General features: G+C 41.9%; 1 protein-coding gene across 6 annotated transcripts in view; it reads left to right on the top strand.

The window, feature by feature from the left end:
• The window catches only part of PIP5K1C (phosphatidylinositol-4-phosphate 5-kinase type 1 gamma), a 105,094-nt gene extending 80,913 nt beyond the window's left edge, over window positions 1-24,181 (top strand). For 2 of the 6 annotated variants that reach the window (XM_040417689.1, XM_040417693.1), the window contains 5 exons: window positions 890-991; window positions 1,790-1,886; window positions 15,394-15,465; window positions 15,661-15,744; window positions 23,112-24,181. In XM_040417689.1, the coding sequence (XP_040273623.1) occupies window positions 890-991; window positions 1,790-1,886; window positions 15,394-15,465; window positions 15,661-15,744; window positions 23,112-23,114 (358 nt within the window). In that variant the 3' untranslated portion in view covers window positions 23,115-24,181. Of the gene's footprint in view, window positions 1-889; window positions 992-1,789; window positions 1,887-14,424; window positions 14,471-15,390; window positions 15,466-15,660; window positions 15,745-23,111 lie in introns of those variants that run through there. The other 4 variants (XR_005776273.1, XM_040417690.1, XM_040417691.1 and 1 more) reach the window with 4 other exon arrangements.
• The last annotated feature ends 251 nt before the right edge of the window (window positions 24,182-24,432 follow it).

Below are 24,432 nucleotides of genomic sequence, written 5' to 3'. Positions count from 1 at the left end.
CCCAGGTCCCACAGGGAAATCCTTTGATCCTATCAGATGAGCGCAACATGCAGGCAAGCGGCTCAATTTCGATGGCGAACAGAAGGGGGGATAACTGGCATCCCTGTCGGGTTCCTCTGCCCAATCTAAACGACTCAGAAGTTCCCCCATTATCCCGTATTCTAGCCGTGGGGCCATTGTATAACAACTGGACCCAGGAGATAAAGGTCTTCCCAAACCCCATGACTCGCAACACCTCCCAAAGATAACTCCATTCAACGCTATCAAATGCCTTAGCCGCGTCCAGTGAAAGGATGGCTCGACCTCTGACAGGCTCGACCCTTCTCTGGATATTAAGAAAGTCATCTAAGATTTACTGAAGTAGATTTGTCAGGCATGAATCCCGCCTGATCACTAGGAATAATAGTGGAGATGACAGACTGTAGACGATTCGCTAAAACTTTCACCAAGATCTTAATATCAGAGGTCAACAGTGAAATTGGTCTGTACGGGGCCCTCGTTCTCATGTTCGGTGGATGTCCCAGTGGTAGGACCCCCACCGATGTAGTAATCCTCCTCCTAACCTGTGGATAGGAGAACTTCAAACAACCGGAATACCCCATTTAAGGGGTTAATGTGACTGCAAGGATTTATTCCAGCGTTGAAGTCTGCAGCACATTCAGTATGCTGCTGTGTCCGGCTGTAGGAATCAATGCTCCAAGAAGTGATCCAACTACAATCCAAAACTATTTGGAGTATTTTGTTTTTAAATATTTGCCCCTTTTTATAGCTAAAGAGTGAAGCCATCTATTATCGCCACATATCTGCATACTACTGCGAACACTCTAAATAAAACCTCTCAATAAAACTATGGTGGAGCTCTGTTTTATACCTTTTTGTTTCTCTCTAGGGCTTATGAGGAGACACGAGCAGAAGACATTCAGCAGGTTTCAGTTGAGGTGGAGCCCAGACCATCGGATACTGTGATTCTACCAGAGGAGGAAAAGCATGGGTAAAAAAAATGTACCAAATTTGAAGAGCAAAAAAAAATAATTGGTTTTCTAGAGGGGTGGTTCCTAATAAAGGAGGGAAAGTATACGTAGGATTTAAAGGGAACCTGTCACCTGCAAAACGCATATTAAACCGACCACAGTACCTTACAGTATCCCCCAGTGTGTTGCTAATCATATTTTTCTTTGCGTTTCTTCATACTTGTTAAAAACGTTGTTTTAATGTCGGTTGGCGCTGTCTCCGAGTCAGGCTTGAAGTGAAGGGGGCAGCGGCCTCCTTGCTTCAAGTAAAGCTAAGCCTGCCCCTTACCCCTCCTCTACAATTAGATGGACATGCTGCCGGGATTGCGCTCTTCTAGCACATGCACGGTACGCTGCCTGTTACAGCGTGACGGCCGGGCGCGCGCACAATCAAACTGTCCGGAGCATCCGCAGTCAGCAAAATGTAGGCGGGTGAGTGAGGATCGCGCTGTAACAGGCAGCGTACCGCGCATGCGCTAGAAGAGCGCGATCCCGGCAGCATGTCCATCTAAATGTAGAGGAGGGGTAAGGGGCGGGCTTAGCTTTACTTAAAGCAAGGAGGCCGCTGCCCCCTTGACTTCAAGCCTGACTCTGAGACAGCGCCAACCGTTTTTAACAAGTATGAAGAAACGCAAAGAGCAAAGAAAAATATGATTAGCAACACACTGGGGGATACTGTAAGGTACTGTGGTCGGTTTAATATGCGTTTTGCAGGTGACAGGTTCCCTTTAAGGAATTTTTCCCTGCAATCAATTTATTGCAGCTATTTGTCTTTACAGCGAGGCCTCAGGCTGTACTGGGAGGACATGTCCAGTTGGAGAAACAGGCAGTCAGCGATCTGAGGAAGATGAAGTGCCCGTGACGGACATATATTTTGTAAGTTCTTTACAGTCATCTTAAAGACTATTTTTAGATGAAAAAAAGAGTCCTTATGTCTAGACTGGTTCTAGACACTTTCAGTATATTAATGTAAACCTTGTTAGAAGAACTAATGCATTAATGAAGGTTTGAAATTATTATACTTTTTATGAACATACAAACGTCTTATTTGGGTTTGGCATACATTATTTGCTCAGATCAACCTGGAACTTTGCTTGAAAACTACTGACTAGATTTAAAAGGGGAAACAAGATTTACCTGTATTAAAAAAAAAAAAAAAGTGTGAGCATTGCATTCAAGAGCATTTCAAGTCGCCTTACCATCTTTAAAACGGATCTGTCCTCTATTGACTTTCAATGGAGTTCATTACTGATCCGTCTTGGTTATGTTAAAGATAATGCAACTGGATCCATTCATAACCGATGCAGACAGTTGTATTATCAGTAACTGAAGCGTTTTTTCTGAACCCTACCGAATCCAGCAAAAACGCTGGTGTGAAAGTAGCCTAAGACTGTGTAGGCACACACAACCCAGTGACAAAGGGGATTTTGACCATTCGTACAGAGGAATGGCACAATGCAGAATTCTCCAGAATGTGGGAAATAAATATTTACTAATACAGACATTATTTGAAGAGCTGACAGGTCTTCTTTAAAGGGGTATCCTAGTAATAACAACTTATACCCTGTTCAGTGAATAGGGATAACTGCTAGAGCAGTGGGATACAGACTGCTGGGACCGACACCAATCGCAATACACTGTCTACATCAGTCCCATAGATACCCAGAGCTTGACTATAGCTGATCTAGCAGTTCTATCAATTGAATAGGGGATAACTTGTTATTTTCTACATGCAGGCATATACAAGTGTTGATATTCTTGTAAAGCTAACCCCCCCCCAAAATTGACCAATACACCAACAGTACTTAGGTGCTATAGCAAAGATTAAACACGTAACCTCTGCAAAATAGTGCGTAGTACACTGTATAAAGCAGAATGAACATATCTTTATTACATCTATATATAAACGTGGCAATAAAAAAGGCAGAAACCAACCCATGCAAATAAGTGGTAGCAGGGGGATATTAGTACATCAAGTACATAAAGGATAAAATGATGAAGTGCAAAATGGCACTGCACATGTGATTACATTCCCATGACATTATAAAGGAGCAAATACAATAAAAAGCTAAAGGATGCAACTCAAATAAGGGTGGGTTCACGCTAGTGTTATGGAGTCCGTCATGGCTTTCCGTTATAACAGAACATAACGGAATCCATAGGATGGAATGCAAAACGGAAGCCTTGAAGAGGCATTCCGTTTTGCTCCGTCCTAATAGAAGTCTGCGTCCCATTATGCAAGACTGAAAACAAAGTCCTGTCGACAGGACTTTGTTTTCCGTCTTGCATAACGGGAACCAGACTGATCCGTTTTGATTCCCATAGACCTCTATTAGGACGGAGAGCAAACAGAGTGCCTTTTTAAAGGCTTCCATTTTGCATTCCGTCATAATGCAAGTCTATGGGCAGCAAAACGGATCCGTCCTTCTGTCTTATGGATTCCGTTATTTTCTTTTATAACTGAAAGCCATAACGGGCTCCATAACGCTAGTATGAACCAACCCTAAGCAGTATAGTATAATATACAATGGTATAATAATAGCATACAGACAGCGGTTAGCTCCACCCTTCACACAAAGAAATAGCAAAATGCTCATTGGGGTGACGTGTCAACTGCGGTCTGCATGTTATACTGTCTAAATACATACAACCCCAATTTTAAAAAAAGTTGGGGCGCTGTGTAAAACATCAGTACATGTAAATAAGAACAGAATGCAATGATTTATAAATTTCATAGACCCATATTTTATTCCCAGTAGATCATAAAACACATATCAGATGTTACTAATGATGTTACTAAAAAAATGAACTCCTTTAAAACTTAATGGCAGCAATTCATCTCAAAGAAGTTGGGACAGGGCCATGTCTACCATTGTGTAGCATGCCCTCTTTTTACCACAGTCTGTAAACGTATGGGAAGTGAGGCGACCAATTGCTGGAGTTTTCTGAGAGGAATGTTGTCCCATTTTTGTCTAATGGAGGATTAGAGCTGCTCAACAGTCCTGAGTGGTCTTTGCTGGATTTTTCCTTTTCATGAGGTCCCAAATATCTGTTGGTGAAAGGTTTGGACTGCAGGCAGCCAGTTCAGCATCCAAACTTATCTGAGAAGCCAAGCTGTTGTGAAGTATGCAGTATGTGGTTTAGTATTGCTTTGCTTGAATGAGACATCGTCTAAATATGAGCAGTTCTAAAAACTTCTATACACGGTTCAGCATTGATAGTGCCCTTCTAGATGTGTAAGCTGTCCACACCATAGGCACTAATACAACCCCATACTATCAGAGATGCAGGCTTTTGAGCTGTGCACTGGTAACAAGCTGGATGGTCCTTCCCCTTTTTAGTCTGCAGAACACGTTGTCTGTGGTTTCCAAAAATAATTTAAAATTCAGATTCATCTGGCCACAGAACAGTTCTCCATTTTAGGCTACTTTCACACTGGCGTTTTGAATTCTGTTTGTGAGATCCGTTTCAGGGCTCTCACAAACGGTTCAAAACGGATCAGTTTAGCCCCAATGCATTCTGAATGGATAAGGATCTGTTCAGAATGCATCAGTTTGCCTCCGTTCCGCCTCCATTCCGCTCTCGATGCGGACACCAAAACGCTGCTTGCAGCGTTTTGGTATCCGCCGGCCGATGCGGAGCCAAACAGATCCGTCCTGACTTACAATGTAAGTCAATGGGAGCGGATCCGTTTTCACTGACACAATATGGTGCAATTGAAAACTGATCCGTCCCCCATTGACTTTCAATGTAAGTCAGGACGGATCCGTTTTGACTTTATTCTTCATAATGCAAACGGATCCGTTCTGAACGGACACAATCGTTTGCATTATAGGTGCATATTAATCAGGCCTTGTCACTGGAAACAACCTGCGAGGTGTCCTCTTTGCATGTCGATCCTGGATAGTGTGGCCATACAAGCGATCCATGCTGGATCAATATTTTGTTGATTGGATTGATTACGTCATTGGAGTGGGATCTGTGCACCAGAACTGTAAAGTGATTTCCAGTACAGAATCATGCCTGTTTTCAAAGTCATGCCGCCTGAGGACCCATAGATCACAAGAAGGGATGAGCGAATCGACTTCAGATGAAACATCCAAGGTCGATTTGCATAAAACTTTGTTCCAATACTGTACAGAGCAAGAGCTCTGTACAGTATTAGAATGTATTGGCTCCGATGAGCTGAAGTTATTGCTTTGTGAAGTCTCGCAAGACTTCGCATAATAACTTCATAAATTAATTTCTACTGTAAAAAAACATTTCCCGAACTCTGGTTCGGTTCAAAGGTACAATTTGCAACCGAACCATAGTTCTGGAAATGTTTTCTTTACAGTACAAATCGCGAAGTAATAACTTTGGCTCATCGGAGCCAATACATTCTAATACTGTACAGAGCTCCTGCTCCGTACAGTATTAGAACAAAGTTTTATGCGCATCGCTTTTGAATGTTTCATCCGAAGTCGATTCGCTCATCCCTAATCACAAGCATCCAATATTGACCGTTGGCCTTGTCCCTTACGCACATGGAGGACATTATGCACTTTGAATATCGCACCATTTAAAGTCTTCACAATTTTTGCAGATTGGTGAACTTCTGTCCATCTTTGCTCCTGAGACTCTGCTTCTAACATGCTCTTTTTATACCCAGTCTTGAGACTTAGTTGCAAATTGCTCCTCCAGCTGTTTTTTTTTATTAGCACCACTTGCTTTTCTGCCTTTTGTTTCCCCATCCCAACTTCTTTGAGATGTGTTGCTGCCAACGAGTTTTATATTTATTTTTTTCATGAAAAAATCCAATATACTGCCGTTACAATATACTGCCAGTGTGGTCTTCCAGCACCAATATACTATAGATTCCCACTGAGAATAACTACAACGCCCAATATTTTTTATGTATGGGGAGTTTAAATGGTTCTGTTGGGATTCTGAAGCTGTCAGCTCTGATAAGCAACTTGAACTTGGGTTCAAGTGGAATTACAACATGGACGTATGTTGCTTTTTTATATATACCTATTGTTTACAGTTTCTTTTACAAGTCTGTTTTTCAGTTCAACATCATGGACATGTTTTCTATAGTTTGCCTCTGTCCTTTTTCCTGTTAAATCCTAATATCACATGTCATAATGTCTCCTCATCCCTTTTCAGCTCATTCACTCGATGTGTCCTCTCTCCATCGGTCTTTTTTGCATGCCTGCTGTAAACAGCCTTTTTTACCTTAACCAGGGCTGATGTATCAGGATTAGGCTACTTTCACACCTGTGCTTTCCCTTTCCACTATTGAGATCCGTCCTAGGATCTCAGTACTAGAGGAAAACGCTTCCGTTTTGTCCCCATTCATTGTCAATGGGAACCAAATTAAACGAAATGGAATGCATTCCATTCCGTTTGGTTACATCCCCATCGCGGACAGAATTACGTTGCTAGCAGCTTTTTTCTGTCTGCGATGTGGTGCAGAGCAAGACTGATCCGTCATGACTCACAATGTAAGTTAATGGGGATGGATCAGTTTTCTCGGACACAATAGAAAACTGATCCGTCCCCCATTGACTTTCAGTGGAGTTCATGACTGATCCGTCTTGGCTATGTTAAAGATAATACAACCAGATGCAGCTGGTTGTATTATCAGAATGGAAGTGTTTTTGCCGATCCATAACGGATCCAGCAAAAACGCTGGTGTGAAAGAAGCCTTATGTCCATTGTGCTTATATTCTGTAACAAAATGCATAAACAAAAGTGATGTAGGAATAATGGCTGGTTCTTAAGCTGACATGCTTATGAAGCACGAACAAATTCCAGAGTGCTGTACAGGAATTGTCATCCCTCGAATCTGTCCCTGTCCCCAGTGGGGCTCATCAGTTTACTTGTCACTAGTCAAGGTCCTTGCAGTTTTTTAAAATCAACACATCAGGTATCAAGCATGTGGTTGATAGTCAGTCATTTTTCAAATACACCTACAAATTGCAAGTAATCCCTCTATGCAGATCTGTCAGTGTAGCATGTGAAATAGGGAAATGTTGAGGTTGGGCATATTAGTTTTTTTTATGATTTTAATTAATTATTTTCATATAAAAACTCTTTAAAGGCTGTTTGGGCTTGTTTAAAAATAAATTAGTCCTGAGTACATCTCCCAAGCACAGTAGTGATTGACAGCTGTCCTTTGACACACTCAAACAGGAAAAGCTGCCATTCACTCTGTTAGCAGGGGAAACATGAATCCCTGTTTATCCCCAAGCACAGGATCTCCCCCATGGTATCCCGAATGGTCCACACTTTACAGCTAGGTAGGATAAGGTGTCTGGCAAGCTCTTGAAGTCTGAAATATGTATAGACATTTTTTTTTTTTATTATACCGCAACTACTCTTTCTCCAGGGCAATAGGGAGGGTCCAGTGTTAAGTCAGTCGGAGCAGTGCGGTAGTAACAAGCTCCCTCCACTACAGGGTTGACAGTGCAGATGGAGATACATGATCGGGCGGCATGTGAGGCATTTTGGACACCCGCCAATCATCACTTAGTAAAGACTGGACAACCTTTTTAAGGCTAAGACTCCACAACACCCTAGTGTTAGCAATAACACCACCACCACCACCACTTGCACCATGTCCATGTCTATATGCTTCCCTGTTGATATAGAAGGCTGTCCCCAGAATACCCCAGGCTGTACAAAGTACTCTATCCTATGGGATCCCACCCTTATCGGCTGGGACTCCTGTCTAAATTAGAACTATCTCACCCACTGCACAGCAACTGCAGCCAAGCCAATACACTGCAGTACACACAGTAATCTGCTTTAACATCAGTGCATACCAGTTACAGACAGACATTACAAACATAGGTAAAAGAAAATGAATTGCATAAAAAAACTAAACTCGAGAATAAGCCTTTGTTTCTACAATGAGAAAGAACAAAAAGCCTTTCTCATGGTAGAAAGTTTTCCTCCATACTTGGGTTACTTCTAAATATCTGGACAAGCAATCTTTTTACATCCAGACAATACAGCTTCCTTTACTTGTCGTTTTTTGGGGTTTTGACATAAAGAAGATGGAACAATCTCCTGAGAACGATGGAAGGGGGACACAGCCTTAGGTAGGAAGGCTGGGTCTATTCTAATAATAATTCTATCCTCTAGGAAATTGGTAAAAGAAGGATTAGCAGAGAGGGCGCTAATTTCTCCTACCCTTCTTGCCGAGGTGATAGCTACCAAGAAAACTGTCATAATGGATAGGATGTCAATCAGAATCTCATCCAGCGGCTCGAATGGGGGATCCATCAGACTAGAAAGAACCAAGGTTATCAGGTGGAGCATGTCTACCAACTGCCTTAAAAAAAAACCTCTTTAAGGTTGTAAGGTCAGAGATACATCAAAGAAAGCACTTGAACTTTAAGAGTACTACAGTAGGTCTCAGTTTCTGATTCAACCCTTCCTGGAGAAAATCTCAAATTTTTGGCATAGGAGGGGATTGTAACGGATCCACTGAACATTGACAAAAACTCAAAGCCAACCAAATTCTAAAATTTTGAGGTGACTGGTTTTCTGCTAGACCTTTCCTTCTCAGGATCCCCCTCTCAAATTCCAGGCCGCCAGGTGCAAGTTCGCTAACTCTGGATGGGAAAAAAGGACCCTGAAGAAGGAAATCCCTGCTTACCGGTAACACCCAGAGATCTGAGAGGGACATCCTTCTCAGCCAAGTGAACCAAGTTCTCCTTGGCCAAAAGGGTGCTATCAAAATGAGTCTAACCTGTTCTGATCTCAATTTCTGAACTATTCTGGGAATTTAGTCTCAGAGAAGGAAAGGCACAGAGTAGAAGGTTCGGCCAGGAGAGAGAGAGAGTCTGTCCCTGTTGGGTTGTCCCTGGGGTTGAGAGAAAAGAAAATATGGCATTTCTTCTTTTCTCTGGTAGCGAAGAGGTCTAACTTGGGATGACCCCAAAGGTTGCATATCTGATGAAAAAGATTGGTTCAGGTACCACTGCCCCTGGGAATGATGACTCAAAAAATCTGCTTCTATGTTGTCTTTCCCCCTGAGGTGAACAGCTGAAATAGACAGAGCTAGAGGAATAATAGTTTGAAAAAATTTCCTGAGTGCTAATGACATCAAAGATGGAGACCTGGTGCCCCCTTGTCTGTTCAGATATGCAACCGCTGTGGAAGTGTCCAAGAACATTTTGACATGTCGACCCCTCGGCCTTGTCAGATAGCCCCTGAGAGCAAACAGGATGGCTCTTAGCTCACTCACATTCTGGGATTCTTGGGACTGTGCTCATGACCAACTGCCCTGGCTGACTTCTAGTACATAATAAGCCCCCCAACCCAATGGACTGGCATCTGTTATTGTTAGCTGATCTTGCAACACCCAAGGTAATCCCTGATTCAGGTTTTCTAGGGACAACCACTAGACCAGAGGAAAGAACCTGAGGGTTCAACTGTAGAGGTTGGTCAAAGTTTAGGGTTGGAACCATCCAAGTTTCCAGTATCTTCCACTGGAGTGGTCGGGAACGAAAACATCTCTGGTTAAACATTGGGAGACGGGATTAGGGACAATTTTTCCCAATTTATCTGCCACCCTAACTTCTGCAGAATGGAAATCATCTGATGAAGATGGTCGAGGAGAATTACTCGGGATTTCGCTATCAACAGAAAATCGTCCAAGTAAGGCACTATCAAAATGTCCCTTTCCCTTAAATGAGCCATCACCTCTGCCATGAGTTTTAAAAAATAGTCTGGGGGCCTGCGAGATTCTGAATGGAAGGGCCTTGTACTGGAGATGGAGGATTTCTCCCCTGACATGGACCGCCACCCTCAAATTTTTTTGGGAACTTGGATGAATTGGTACGTGGTAATACGCATTCTTTATATCGATTTAGTACACATTACACAGTTTGGAAACAGGTACTTTATTGTAGAATGAATTGACTCCATCCTGCATTTTTGTAAGTTAGGTCCTGATTTTAAGTCCTTTAGATTTATTATCCTGCTAAATGTCCCATTGGGCTTTGGGATCAGAAACAGGGTGAAGTAAAAACCTCTCCCTCTTACGCTACGGGGTAAAGGAATAAGAACTTGGTAGTCTAGAGCAAAAAAAAATTTCTTTAGGAAAAACGCTCTTTCTGATGTTCCAGTAACGTCTGTGCTTTTTAATCTTTCTGGAGGGGGGAGGGGTAGAACATTTTAATTAAAAACCTTCCCTGATTATATTTTTTATACAAGGGATTCTTGTTATCTCTTCTCAGGCCTGAGAAAAATAGGATATTCTGCTCCCCACCAGGTATCTGGCTTCATTGTTGGTTAGGTTTGTCCTTGGAGATAGATTTGGAACTAAACAAAAATCCCTTGTTTCTTTTATTGTTGTAGGATTCCTTCCAGTATCTATCTTTTCTAGCCCTGCTAAACTGATTTTTCCAGTTGTGTGGAAGGAAAAAGTTTCTGATAGTCCTTTTTATCTGATGCCTTCTCAAAAAGGTCATCAAGCATGGGCCCAAAGAGAAATTCCCTGTTGTTGATGATTATTATTATTATTATTATTATTATTTTTTATGGAATTGGCTTGGTCTCACCATAGTTCCCTAGTCAATACTTTTCAATAAGTATTGAATTACCTAGTAATTGCAGCTTTCTCTTTGCTCCTCCAGGCATTTCAGTTGTGTGGCTAAAACAGCGTTGCTAGGTGTCCTCCGTCTCCTATCTTGTATGTACAGAAGACGGATGACTTATTAGTGGGCAGTCCTGAACACGGCGTGTGCGCTCCTGTCGAACCGTGGAAATTACTTGCTTCTAGAGCAATGTAATTCCCGCTCTAGGGACTAATAAAGCGCCAAGCTACAATAACCTCTAGTTAACACTGCCTTTTCTATTAGACCAGGTACACGGCCACAAGTCAAAATAAATGAAATAGACATAAATATTAACCCCTGCACTGCCGTTTTATTTAAGTAAATGAAATAGCCCCCACAAACTGACAGTATATAATGCAGAGGATAATATGTATGCACTCTCAGGAGCAAGAAGGCGTGTTTAACTGTGGAGAAAGCCGATTGGTTGGGGTGAGGCTGCGCGTTCCCGAGATGAGCCTAAGTAATTCTGGTAAGTTAGGGAGGGCGGTCTTGGCCTCAGGGTAAGGGCATCGGCGGCCATCTTGAGAAGATTTTCTTTTGAGGGAGTGGTTGATATGGACGGAATCTTATTAAACAAGTGATATGTGAACACAATAATAAGTTTGATTATGGATTATCACCACAGCAACAACATATATGAAAATTTGAATTTTGACTTGAAAATATGACAGTTACACTTTAATGAATCCACCGAGGCATCTGAGATAAAATCAACCTTTTTCATAATGGTAAATGATAAAAGTTGGTCTCTAGGGGTTTTATCTTGAATATGTGATTCTAGTTCTTGGAGCCATAATTTTAGGGACCTAGCCGTGGAAGTTGTGGCAATATTAGGTTTAAAGGATTGAGTGGGGGATTCCCAAGCTTTTCTATCCATTGGGTCTTTTAAGGTGCCCAAATCCTAAAATAGTAATGCATATCTTTTGGAAATTTTTGGTCACAGGTGCGCCCACTCTTGTGACTCTATCCCAGCACGATGATTCCCCTTCTTCAAATGGTATTTACGCTTTATCGCCCTGGGAATATAAAAATTTATTCTGGCTTTTCCACTGGTTTTGGATTAAGCATTTAATGTTATCATTAAGGGGGAAAAACTGTTTCTTATGGCCTAAATCCCCAAACGTAATATCCTGAATGGATCTTTTTATACTTATCTAATTTCATTCAATGGCTTTACGTAGCACATCAGTATCTTCAAGGGAGGCTAAGGGCTTCCCCCCTCGCCTCATCATCACAAGAGTGAAGAGTCTCTATACAATTCTCCTTCTTTGTCATCTTCTGAAAAATTTGTATCAGAAGCTTCTACAGGGGAAGATGGTCTACCCCTGGAAGTAGAGGGAAGGCTCCTTTTAAAAACCTTCAAAGATGAAGGAATTTCCGTTTTAATCGGCTCCTTAATATTTAGCAAAAAGGATGGGGACTCCTCTTCTGTCGTCTTTTTAATGCAATCGTTACACAAGGGTTTCCCCAATCAGGGGATAGCAAATCACACAATCCCTCCTTTTATGACCCTTCTTTGGGACTCTAGGATAATAAAATTTAAATATATTAGGCCCAAATTTTTAAAAAAACATTTGGGGTTAAGAAAGCCCCTCCCCCTCCAGGGAAAAGCGGTCTGTCATCTGTTCCTTCTGGAATATCAGTGCGTTGACCCACATCTTCTTCCATAACTTCTCGCTTAGGAAGGTATGATGCAACCAGGGTTCAGAGAAAGCAGTCTTGCTGCCGGTAGAAACCACTGATGCTGGCTGGGGGCTGAAGCGCACTCCTATTAATGTGGATGGAATTTTTATAATGCCCCTCGCCTGGTCTTCTATGAGACGGCGCCCGACGTCCCATCCTGTGACCTTACTTCCGGTCACGTGCCTGGACATCCCACGTGCGCAGGGGAAAGGAGCGTGGCGCAGTCCTGGCGGACACTGCAGATAAAAGCCGGGCCTTCAGGGGCAACATGGAGCGGAGGCATGAAGACGACTTCAGGGCCAGTGAGTGGTGGAGATGATGCACTGACTTACTAGGCGGCTCCTAGTGGAGACTGATGCCTTAACCAGGTAACCTCCGTATTTACTTGAAGCTAGGAGGAGCTATATGTTTAATTGATGATTTGGATCACCAGAATTTTTAGTACATAGAATAGGAGTGGTGATTTTGTAGTTAAAATTTTGCTTTTAATAGTTATATATAGAATACGGTCCCTATGTATTTAGTTTAGATATAAAATAGTGATGATAACACATGGGATACACAAATAATAGTTTGGTGCAAAACCGCACCTTACCTATAGAGAGGTTGATGCATGGCGGCACCTTGAATAACCAGTGGTCCTACCGTTTTTAGGCCAGGGTCCTCTGGTCACTGTTGATGTTCAGATAGCACTTGATAAGCTATAAAATAAAGCAATTAGGGCTGGGCGGGGATATTAGTGCATTAGAGGTACCTAGACAGCCCTGATATATGGGTACTATCTCGGCCCTAGCGTCCTAACCACGGAGCACCCGTTCTGATAAGAACGACCCCGTCCGGAACCTTGCCCTTTTTGCTACTTGGCCCTATTGTGCCCTAGTGTAGCTAATCCCTACATGCATGTTTCGTAAAAAACTCATCAGGGGCATATAGGCACACATACAGGGGCAATACAATGTAATATCATATAGTGTTGGTCTTGGTTTAGTAATCAACACAGTTATACTTTGCAATAATTGACACAATTGATACCTGAGAGCGGTAACCTATAGTCCAGGCTCCGCTTATGTATCAGGGCGCCGTTCCTGCCTCATGATATGGAGGCAGTGTTGAGAGGGTAGCCTTTTTTGCAGTCAGGTCCTTCTCCTGAAGCGCTACGGTGTGTCCTGAGGCCGTGATGTAGACCCACATCTTCTTCCATAACTTCTCGCTTAGGAAGGTATGATGCAACCAGGGTTCAGAGAAAGCAGTCTTGCTGCCGGTAGAAACCACTGAGGCTGGCTGGGGGCTGAAGCGCACTCCTATTAATGTGGATGGAATTTTTATAATGCCCCTCGCCTGGTCTTCCATGAGACGGCGCCCGACGTCCCATCCTATGACCTTACTTCCGGTCACGTGCCTGGACATCCCACGTGCGCAGGGGAAAGGAGCGTGGCGCAGTCCTGGCGGACACTGCAGATAAAAGCCGGGCCTTCAGGGGCAACATGGAGCGGAGGCATGAAGACTACTTCAGGGCCAGTGAGTGGTGGAGATGATGCACTGACTTACTAGGCGGCTCCTAGTGGAGACTGATGCCTTAACCAGGTAACCTCCGTATTTACACAGAGAAAGAGGCCCTGCAGTATGAAAGACTAGAATAAAACCGTCCATTCGAACAGGAACTGATGTGATGTGGAGGGGCTACTCCTTTTAAACTCTCCATAGAAGTTCCTGTCCTGGATGGGAGGAGGTCTCTCAGGGTGCTGTCATGGGCGTAAGGGAAAAAAAATTTGAGTGGGTTGTGAGCCTTTATATTTCAGAGCATATGTGTAATTCTTATCAATGTATTAGAAGCAATGTTTGCATATGCTGGTTTGGAGTTCAGCTCTGAGATGTAAGGCTAGTTTCACACTAGCATTTACAGATGTGGCAGGCTGTTCTGGTTGGGAAGATGGCGAGAATCGGCCAGACAAAAAATACCGCTTCTATGCAGGAACGGCTGACAGAAGGCTGTGTCTGCAGTGTGAAACTAGCCTAAGCAGTTTAGATGATACGTTTCTATTGTTGATGGCGCAATGTACGTAAAAGTGTAGACAGACAGCAGTATAGGCTACATGTTTCATTTTACCGCCCTACAGACATTGACCCTAATGCAGCTACCCGTGAAGCATAATTCTGACACCAGTAAGTGCTACATATGTCATGCATGTGCAGTGACTGGCTGTTCTATTACCTTGTACATAAAATTTTTTCATTTATTGCAGAGGCTATACTTTTAGCAGGGTCTTGACAGTATTGGAATTATACACATTTTGGAAGCTCAGAGGGAATCTGTCACCAGTTTTATGGCACCTTAACTAAAGTCATCAAAGACTAATGACCCATCTCCTTAGCAAAATGCTGGATCATTTTCTTGAATTGACTCAGCCCACTTATTCGTAAGGATCTGGCTTTCCCTGCCTACCTCCACTGCTGGCTGACATGTTTTTTTTTCTTGTAGCAATTAGCTGGAAGAACGGAGTCCTCATGAATTTCAGGGCTCATCCGCATGTGTTTTGTATTGAGCAGCTCCAGGGCTGGAGCTGTTCAGTATAAGGTTTTAGCAAAACGGCTTGGTCAAAAGCCCGTGACCTGGAGTTTTTGTCCCAGTCAGCAGTTTGTGCTGGCCTCAGGGCACCATTGTTGACAGATTCCCTTGAATAATTCTCTGATGTTTTTAGCTTGAGAATGCTTAATTTAACATTTAAACATATTTTTAATCCTAGTTTTAATAAACTTTGACAAATTGTTGTAAGTATTCTCTACTGCAAGCAGCTAATTTAATCCTTTGGCTCTGCATGTCTGCTCTAGACTAAGCAATAATCGGTCCTTGCTAGTCTCTTTTAATGAATGGGTCTGACATGCTGCCTCCCCTTTCTGGTGTCTTCATAGAGAACTTTTCTTGTATGTTGCACTTGTAGAGAGTAGTTTCAGCTCTCTCTCTCTCTAATCGTTATGGCCTGTTTCTGGTTGTGTATCATGTTATCGTGTGGAAGTCTCATCCCATTCCCTCTGTCATTTCATTTATCTGTCTTTTTCACCTCTGTGTCATCTCATCTTTCAAGTAGTTCACGGATGGGCGATATTGGGTGTATTCCCCCCGCCTCAACCGGATACACTCTCCATCGTCCACTGACTCTGTGAGTACGATCAGTGCAATCAAATGCTAAACCTACATGACCCTTGTCTGACAAGTATGGACTGTAGCAGTGTTAGAGACTCCTGTAGGCCCTTCAGGCATATATGCATCCATTTATTTTGTTCTTATTTTCTTCTGTCTTTTTCCTCCCCTCCTCCTACTTCTGCCTTAAAATGTCTCCTCACCCCTTGTGTAGCCTCCAGATGACCGGAGCTGGGTTTATTCTCCACTCCACTATAACACCCAGGTTCAGTCTGTCTCGGACGAGGAGAGTGACACAGTAAGTTCTTAATGGAAGCATATTAGCACTTGTGTGTGGTTTTGTTTTGGATAATTTAACTGGCGAAAGGCGTTTGACATTAAATTATGCCTATTGGTTAGAAAGCGGGAGACTTTTTACGTTTGGGTATTACCGGGGTTCCCCATCTGTGTAAAGCTGCTTGTGCAATAACCTCTATTTTCCTTATGGTCACACTATTTACTATGGAGGGAGGAGCATCATCTTTCTGTTCTTTTCACAGAGCTGGAGGAGAATGGCAAATGAACATTGTGAGGTGTTCTTGAACACCTTGGCCATTTATGGCAAGGCATATGCCCTAAATTTCTGATAGATTTGGTCACTTTTGCTGGGACGCTACCCTGTTTGCAAATTTAAAAGCCGCCGTCAGCAGCTGCTTTTACTATTAAAGTTAAAAGGGTTGTCCTGTTTTGTAATATTGATGACCTATCCTAACTTTACACCAACTACTGGTTGCCTACCTTTAACCATAATTTTGTTGCAATTTTGGTACATGTTGTTGCATCTTTAGCCTCGCCTCCTTTCTGCTAAGCCACTCCTCCTTGTGCAGCTTGAAAGCCAAAGCAGCAAAGTTAAGCACAGTGCATTATTCCTTTTTGCGCATTTAATTCATGAATAGGTCTAAATGTCATGTGGCAAATTTTGCATTTTACAATGTCTAGGCACAATCGCATTAGTACATTTTCACCAGTTTGTTAGAAAGTTGCATTAGCATGATTAAGATTTTGCCCTTTAATGGAGTTGTCTCAAACCATGAAAATGGCATTGTTTCCATGGCTATAACTACAGCAGTGGCCGTGCTTGCAGACTATAGAAAAGAGCTCCGGCCTCTTTGGTGGCTGCGACCATGGGAGCATGCATACACCACAGCTCCCATCCCGGCCAACTTATATCTGCGCCGCAAAGGTGGTCATAACCCCTGGAACTGAGCAGAGTATAATGTGATGGAAAAATGAATTCGGCCAGCAAAAAAGGCAATATGGACAATCACAATACATTAGTAAGTGCTTTGTATTAACTTTCTCTACATCATAAATGCCATTTGCTGAAGTGAGTGAGACAACCCCTTTTAACACTTGTAAAGTCTCAACCCCTCCTCCTCCCCACCTTAATCAAGGGGTGGTGCTTTAGGCTGGGTTCACATCGTTTTTATCTAACTTGTACAAAAAATATATACGTTAAACTGATGCCTACTACGGATGTCATACAGTGGTATCTGTCACCATAGAGTTCCATTGTAACAAACACTATACCTGTATGTTAACAGATACCAAGTACTATGCTTTTGCATCCTTCCCCCCCCCCCCCCTCCTTCCCCAACAATTACTTTAAATCTAGGGCAAAAATGTGAAATGAACCCAGCCTAACATGTCTGGTCTTCAGTTGGAGACTGGGCAGTAGGGATGGCTCCTTCTGCAGAGCTGCATACAGGCAAAGATTTGTCAGAAGGCATAGAAAAGGAATGGCTCAAATCCAGGGACACACCTAAAAGAACTGTTTATATATTTCTCTGTTTTGTCTTTGGACAAAATTAAACTAAAATGAAATTTAATTCATTTAAATAAACTGCTGCAAAATAAAGGACCAAATATATTTTTTATCAACTATATATAGTGGATAACTCTTCGACACTGGTTACACAATGCAGGTAAATACCAAGGGTTGCATCCAGAACTGTACTAATCCTACCACAGCTCGCTGATAGTAGAACTTATTAGATGGAGCGGAACATGATTCCAGAACAGAATACCAGAATTGCCATAACCACCATATGCTGGACACCTCCGGCACCCAAAGGATCCCATTGACTATGATTGTGTCCGCTAGGTTTCCAGCCTGACTAACAGCATTCTAGATGCAGCTGTATTTTGTCCAGCATGAATACTGGCATTCTGCCGACAAAATACAGCTGCATCCAGAATGCTAGTATTTGTGCCAGAATCCCAGCAGACCCAGTGCATAGGATCTGTCAGGTTCCAGCGGTGACTGGCATATTCCAGATACAGCAGTTCCGATATTCTGTTCCTATGCTGGAATAGAATGCCACAGTTGTGATTGCAGATGTGGACATAGCCATACTGTAGAAGATCATGTCCTCGATAGAAGTACAAACAATAGAAAGAGACCATGGATTCTGGCTAGTTAGGTTAGGTCAATCCAGCTATTTTAAGTACAGATGTAGCCAGCTTTAAGTCATGCCTGGTGGGTTATCACACTAGCATATCTCACTGGTTTATTTTAACTGTATGGAAAGCTTCCAAAGTTTAAAGTATTGAGTTACACTGTTGGGACGGCGCACTAACCCACTGATTCTGGTACTTAATACATCTGTATACTCAACACGTTTCCTGACCTAATGCATTTTTCTTACAATGTCACCTACATGATCCATAACTCTCCTGCAGAATTCATGAATGGTTTTAGGTGGGCAAGAGCTTGTCTCTAGATTGGTCATGCCTCCAGACATTCTACCTTTTATTGACACGAGGTCCAGATAGATTTTTTTTTTTTAGACTTGTTTGGTTTTTCTGTTTTTGTATTTTATTTGAATTGGGAGTTCTGTTCTAGCCAACTTTTGTTCAGTGGCTGGCCCATTTACAGTCTTGTGGGAGCAAACGTCATTGTCCTCAATGATGCTCTGTCTGTTAATTTCAATATAAGTTTGAATGAAATCAATAAAAAAAAGATGAGATATTATCTCATTATTAACATTGTAAACTAAACAGCGGATCGGTTTCCTGGTCACCTGGTGGTCGGGACTTAAGCTGCATTTACAGGGGCCAATAATCTTCCAAATTATCGGGAATGACCATGCCTGACAATCTGCCCATGTAAATATGCCGCCAATCACCTGATAAACGAGCAAAACGCTTGTTCATCAGGTGATCCTGCCGTTCATGCAGGCGCCACTGATCATAGTTTCTGAGCAGCAGATTGTGTAGCCTAAACAGAGATCTGCTGCCCAGAAACCATGATTCTGTACGAGGATGAGGTAGCAATCCCTCGTCCTCATACAGTGATGGAGATCGCTGCATGTAAAAGCAGCGGTCTCCTTCACTGAGCAAGCCTGACTGTCAGGAAGGCACGCTTCCTTCCCAACAATCTAAATCCACCTTTAGTTTCATCTCTTCTTAGCAAGGGAAAGATGAGACAAATCTTTCAAGGGGGAGTTGCTGATCTGTTGTATGTGTTTGTTTTTGTACTTTTTTTTTTTTTTTTTTTTTAATGTTTCTTTAATGCGAAGTATTGATGCAGCACTCCAGATGGCAACCAAAATGTTTGCCAATGTGCCTTAAAATTTGCAGATGGCGACAGGACTTTTTAGCCTTGCCGCCATTTGCGATAGGGCTGCCGCGGCGGGGCATGGAAGCCAATAATTCCCTGCCCCACCGCAGGCGCTCAGCAGCACAGGGGAGAAGGAAGCAGTCTCTCCCCCCCCCCCCACTGCGCCACCAATTATGTTAACTCACCCATTAATTCAAATACAGGAGGCGGGTGCTGGCTGCAGAATCACATAGCCGGCACCTGACCTCTATGACGGGTAGCTGCGATCTGCAGCAGTTAACCTCTCAGGTGCCGCACCTGTCATAAGGTCGGGTGCCAGCTATGTGATTCTGCAGCCAGCACCCGCCTCCTGTATTTGAATTAATGGGTGAGTTAACATCATTGGTTTCGCAGTGCGCCCCCCTTCCCCCAGTATTCCCAGTATTAAAAACATTGGTGGCACAGAGCTCTATTAGGGTGAATAGGTCAAGGGTCCCAGGCCCTAAGGGGGCTGATGGTTAGTAAATAAGTGTAAAACAAACACCAAAATATTAAGTCTAAATCGCCTCTTCTCCCAATTTTACTTATAAAATATATAAACATTACATATCGCCACGTCAAAAAAGTACAAACTATTAAAATATTAAAATATCTCCTATGCGGTGAACGTCTTAAAAGAAAAAAAAATAATACCCGTGTCACCTTGTCTCCCCAAAAAATAGGATAGGACTGTTCTATTATGGGCCGGACATTCCATAAAATGCGGAATGGTGTTTCTGGTAGTGAAACCAAATCAAAATTTTTGTATTATGACACCTCTAATATGTAGTGCTGGCTCATTACTGTGACCTGTGTCTCATCTTCTCAAAGTCTTTTTTTTTTTTTTTTTTTTTATTATTATTATTATTTATATTTTGAATTTGGTGACAAATTTTATTTTACATTTTTCAGTTTAGGAGGCAATGGCTCCTGTTTATTATTATTTTTAGTCTGGAGCACTGTGATGTTTCTGAGCATTGTGTTTAGGCCAAGGAAAGGAGACCCAATTTTTTTGGGTGTGATTGCTAAAAGATGACTGCTCTCTTAATCTTTATTAGGGACGTTTATTATCCCCTGTTCACCAGAAAACTGGGGCCAAAAAGTCACCAAAGTTTTGTAAGGTCCATAGTTGTGCAAAATTTCCTGGCTTTTTGAGGGTTTGGGGCCCAGCTCAGAATTTTTCAAAAAGTGAGTGTGGAGCGGGCAGTTCAAGGTCTGCACGGCCAGCCGATCACATTTGTTATAAAATCTAAAACCTGCAGCCACACTGAAAATGACAGCAAAAACCACATGTGGTTGTGTCCAGTGTGGTTTTAACAGCACATAACCACACTGTTGGAATACACCCTAAGGTAAGTGTCAAGTATCCAAGAAGGGATTAGAAGCTCCTGTGTAGTTTCAAATACAAGTCTGTATGAAACACTAATATCTCATTGATCGCTGGTAAAAATACATAGCTCCTGTTATTCATCTAAATGTATATTGTAAGAATAAAGTCACTTAACACATTTTGCATTATTTCGGTGTTTTACTTTTCTTAAAGGGGTTGTTCCACAATTGACATGTAATACCTATCCAAGGGATAGGTGATAAATGCCTGATTGCTGGGAGCCCCATGGCTAGTTGGTGGGGAAATCCCCCTTTATCGTTGTCTTTAAAAATAAATTAGGAAATCTTGCAATATTTTGGTTTGACTTCTAGATGTCATCTTAAAAAAATTACTCCAGAAAGTGATCTTGTTATGTAAAATACATCCGGTCAGTGTCAACCAGCGAGACTTGGGCTGTTTACATGTGCGGGTGACAGCAGTTGGGGATCAGATATGATTGTACAGTAGTGACTACATGGTGAGGACCAAGCATTACGAGAAGTTACTGGTGTGAAAATGATATCACTGGCAGCTAACTCTAGAGTACAAACCATATGACTTGTCCCATCTTGACCAGGCTCTTTTTAAATATTGAAGTGTTTGTGACAAATTTTAAACTTTAGACACTTATCAGTCTTGTTACCAAAAAAAAATATGAAGACCGCATGATACTAGTCAGGATGAGCGGTCTCCAAACCTGTCCTGAAGTATTCTCTTTCAAAAAATTTGGCATTAGTTGTGTACATAGTGAATTGGGGTACAATTCACTATGTTTACATGTCCAAATTGGGGTACATTTATGTGTTGTGTGCCTTGGGCCATACTGTTACTGCTTTAGAAAAAGAACAACTTTAAATAGATCTTGCCACCATGTAATCTGCCAACTGCTCGTTACAGAACGGCAGATTGATATTATTTTATGGGAAAAGATTCAGTATAACTTGTATTTCATTCATTTAAATTCCTGCTTTTTCTGGGCTTTGAAGTCAAGGAGGCGGTCCTATTGGTGATTGACAGCCATCTCTGTATACACAGTTATAGAGGGAAGGCTGTCAATCACTGATAGAACCGCCTCTGACTTCAAAGACCAGAATGAGATGGAATTTAAATGTATACCGTAAAATACAAGTTTTATTGAATCTCTTCCCACAAAACTATATATCAATCTGCTCAGCTCCTTCTGCTCTATAACATGGTGCCTGTAGCTCAGAAGCCATGTTCAATGTGGCAGGTTCCTTTTAAATGTAATTAAGTCAACATAGTAGGACAAGTGTAAGTCACAAAATATGCTATCTGCTGTATTCCTACTACTCATAGAGATATGCCCCCTTGGATAGCCCCACATACAGTGATGCCCCCTTAATAGTTATGCCCCATTTAGTGGCCCCTCTCGGAGAGCTATGCCTCCTTATATGCCCCCCCCCCCCCCACACACACAGTTATGCTTCTGTAGATGGCCCCCACACAGTTATGCTCCTGTAGATGGCCCCCCCTCACAAATTTACCGTATACCCCCTTAAGTGTCTCCAGTTAGAATACTACTACGTTCCCCCGTCAAACATCGTGGAGCGCGTCTGCTCTACTATGTGCTGTGCTATCTGTAGCTCAGTTGCTGGTTCAATGCCGTCACTACATCACACTTCCTTGCGCTGAAATACAGACATCAGGGGAATGGTGAAGCAGGGAGCTGACACAGATACAGCTCAATGCAGGACACGATGGGGGTCCAGACAGCTGGCGACCAAATCCAGACCTCAGTCTACCAGTTGAGTACCCCTGGTATAGAGATAGATGGCCATAAGTGCTGAATTCCTGATCCATGTAAGACCCACTTCAAATACAGCCATGTACATAAGGGTCAAAATTGTAGTATTGTTTGATTTTAAAATGATGTGCTTTATTGAAGGGGTATAAACAGATCTCATAGGGTCCCATGGCAAAACTTAGTATGGGGTCTCCTTTGCTTCACCCAGTTTCTTAGTCAAACACTCCCAGGCAATACGGAAGGCAAAGTATGACTCCCAGATTTTCGAAGAATTTAAGTTTATTTGTTCGGTGGAAGAAAGTTTAATAAAAAGTTGTAATAGAAGTCACATACAGAGTGACATTTGTGTCAGAAAAAGTGGAACAGGTTCATAAATATGGCGCTTATTCTGAACACCATATTTCTCAGTGTATTTATATCAGACAACTGGCATTAACACATGGATAAATCTACCCCATATAGCTGTCTGCAGCTTCCCGCAATAGAACTGCCTTCCTGAATCCACCACAAGGGGGAGAATTTATACAGTAATCATAGACTGCAATGGCAGTTGTAAAAATCGCTTTGCACTAAGACCCCCCTGGTGGCGGCTCCATTAAAATAGTTCAGCACTGGGTCCCATAGTAGTCACGTGGTCTGCCTCTATGAAAGATATGAAACTGCTTTTACTGTAAAATTATGCACTACATAACTTTTTCTTTTTGCTTTTCATGTGTATAAAAATACAATTTAGAAACACTAAGGAATTTGCTTGCTAAATCATATGTACTCCTATACAGATTTTGTAAAAAGATCTCTAAAATCGGTCAGAATAATTATTTTCACATCTGAGTAACCCTGCTGTACCTGTAAAAAAAAAATATATATATATATAATAATTTTTTTTATTTTTTTTATTCTGTCTCTTTCTAGTAAATACTATGCAGATACCTGACAGAAGAAACCCTTGATACCTTTTGTGTCCCTTCACCCCAGCCTCAGAAACAATGGAAGGGAGTGATGATCAGCCATGGAAGAAAAGAACTGACCAGTTACCAGACTCATACAATATACTATGCCGTTGTGTATTTGTAGTAGTATTATCCCTTCCTTGTTGTTCGAGTGCTTTGCCAAACATTCCCTTTTATTTTTCAGTCTGTGAATTTTATTTGATTGCCAGATGACTGGGGACAGAAGCTCATCCGCTGTATCTCAGATGGGCATCCTGCACTATTTATGGAGAGGGAATATATGCAAGGTCTGTGGTGTTCTCTAGCTGAACATAGAAGTTCCGTTGATGATGGAAAGTTCCTGTACACTACAAATTTAATGCACCTGGTTGGACCTATCATGCTGCATCTCTGGCTCGGTTTTATTTTAACACTGCTCCTTGTTTTGTATGTTTTGATATTTAATCCTTTTTTAGTATTTATATTGCGTGGAGTAAACTGGTGATAGGAGTGCTAATAAGGACTGTTTACCTTTTCACGTTTCACTGTTGTGGACTGTTTACATTGTAGAACTGATCACCCCCATTTTTATTTTATTTATTTTTTAATTTTTTTAAATATAATTTGCACTGCCACATTTGTATCTGTGGCTATAGACTACTGGCGCCTAAAGTCATTAAAGATCAGGTCAGAAAATTGAATCCAACTGAAATGCTGGCTGGATATCATTTTGATTTATTTCCATTAAATCTTGAACTGGGGGATGATGTTTTTAGACTTTTAAAATGTTTTTTTTATCCATTGCGTGCTGTTATAATTATAATCATTGTGATGTTCAAGGCCCATTTTGTTTTCTATCCTGGTTTCTTTGCTTTCAAGACTTTCTATACTTTTATGTAAATATCAAAGAAGTTTTTATTGCTATTTAAAAACCCACTGCTTAAGGCTACATGCACACAAACGTTTGCTTCAGTGTCAGTTCCGTTTTTTTTCCCGGATAGGATGCGGACCCATTCATTTCAATGGGTCCGCAAAAATTGCGGACAGCACACAGTGTGTGTCCGCATCCGTATGTCCGTTCCGTAGCCCCGCAAAAAAAAATAGAACATGTCCTATTCTTGTCCATTTTAGTCATTGTTACAATGGATCCGCAAAAAAAAACAGATGGCATACGAATGTCATCCGTGTTTTTTTTTTTTTTTTTTTTGCGGACCGCAAAACACATACGGTCGCGTGCATGTAGCCTAAATCAAAAGAAAAAAAAGCAATTCGATTTTGTTTCAGCCTCCCGCCAGCTGTCGAAT

This window comes from Bufo bufo, chromosome 2 (assembly GCF_905171765.1).
Source record: "Bufo bufo chromosome 2, aBufBuf1.1, whole genome shotgun sequence".
Taxonomy (NCBI): Eukaryota; Metazoa; Chordata; class Amphibia; order Anura; family Bufonidae; genus Bufo; species Bufo bufo.
Note: the sequence above shows the minus strand (reverse complement) of the source record. Positions and strands in the feature narration are given on the sequence as shown.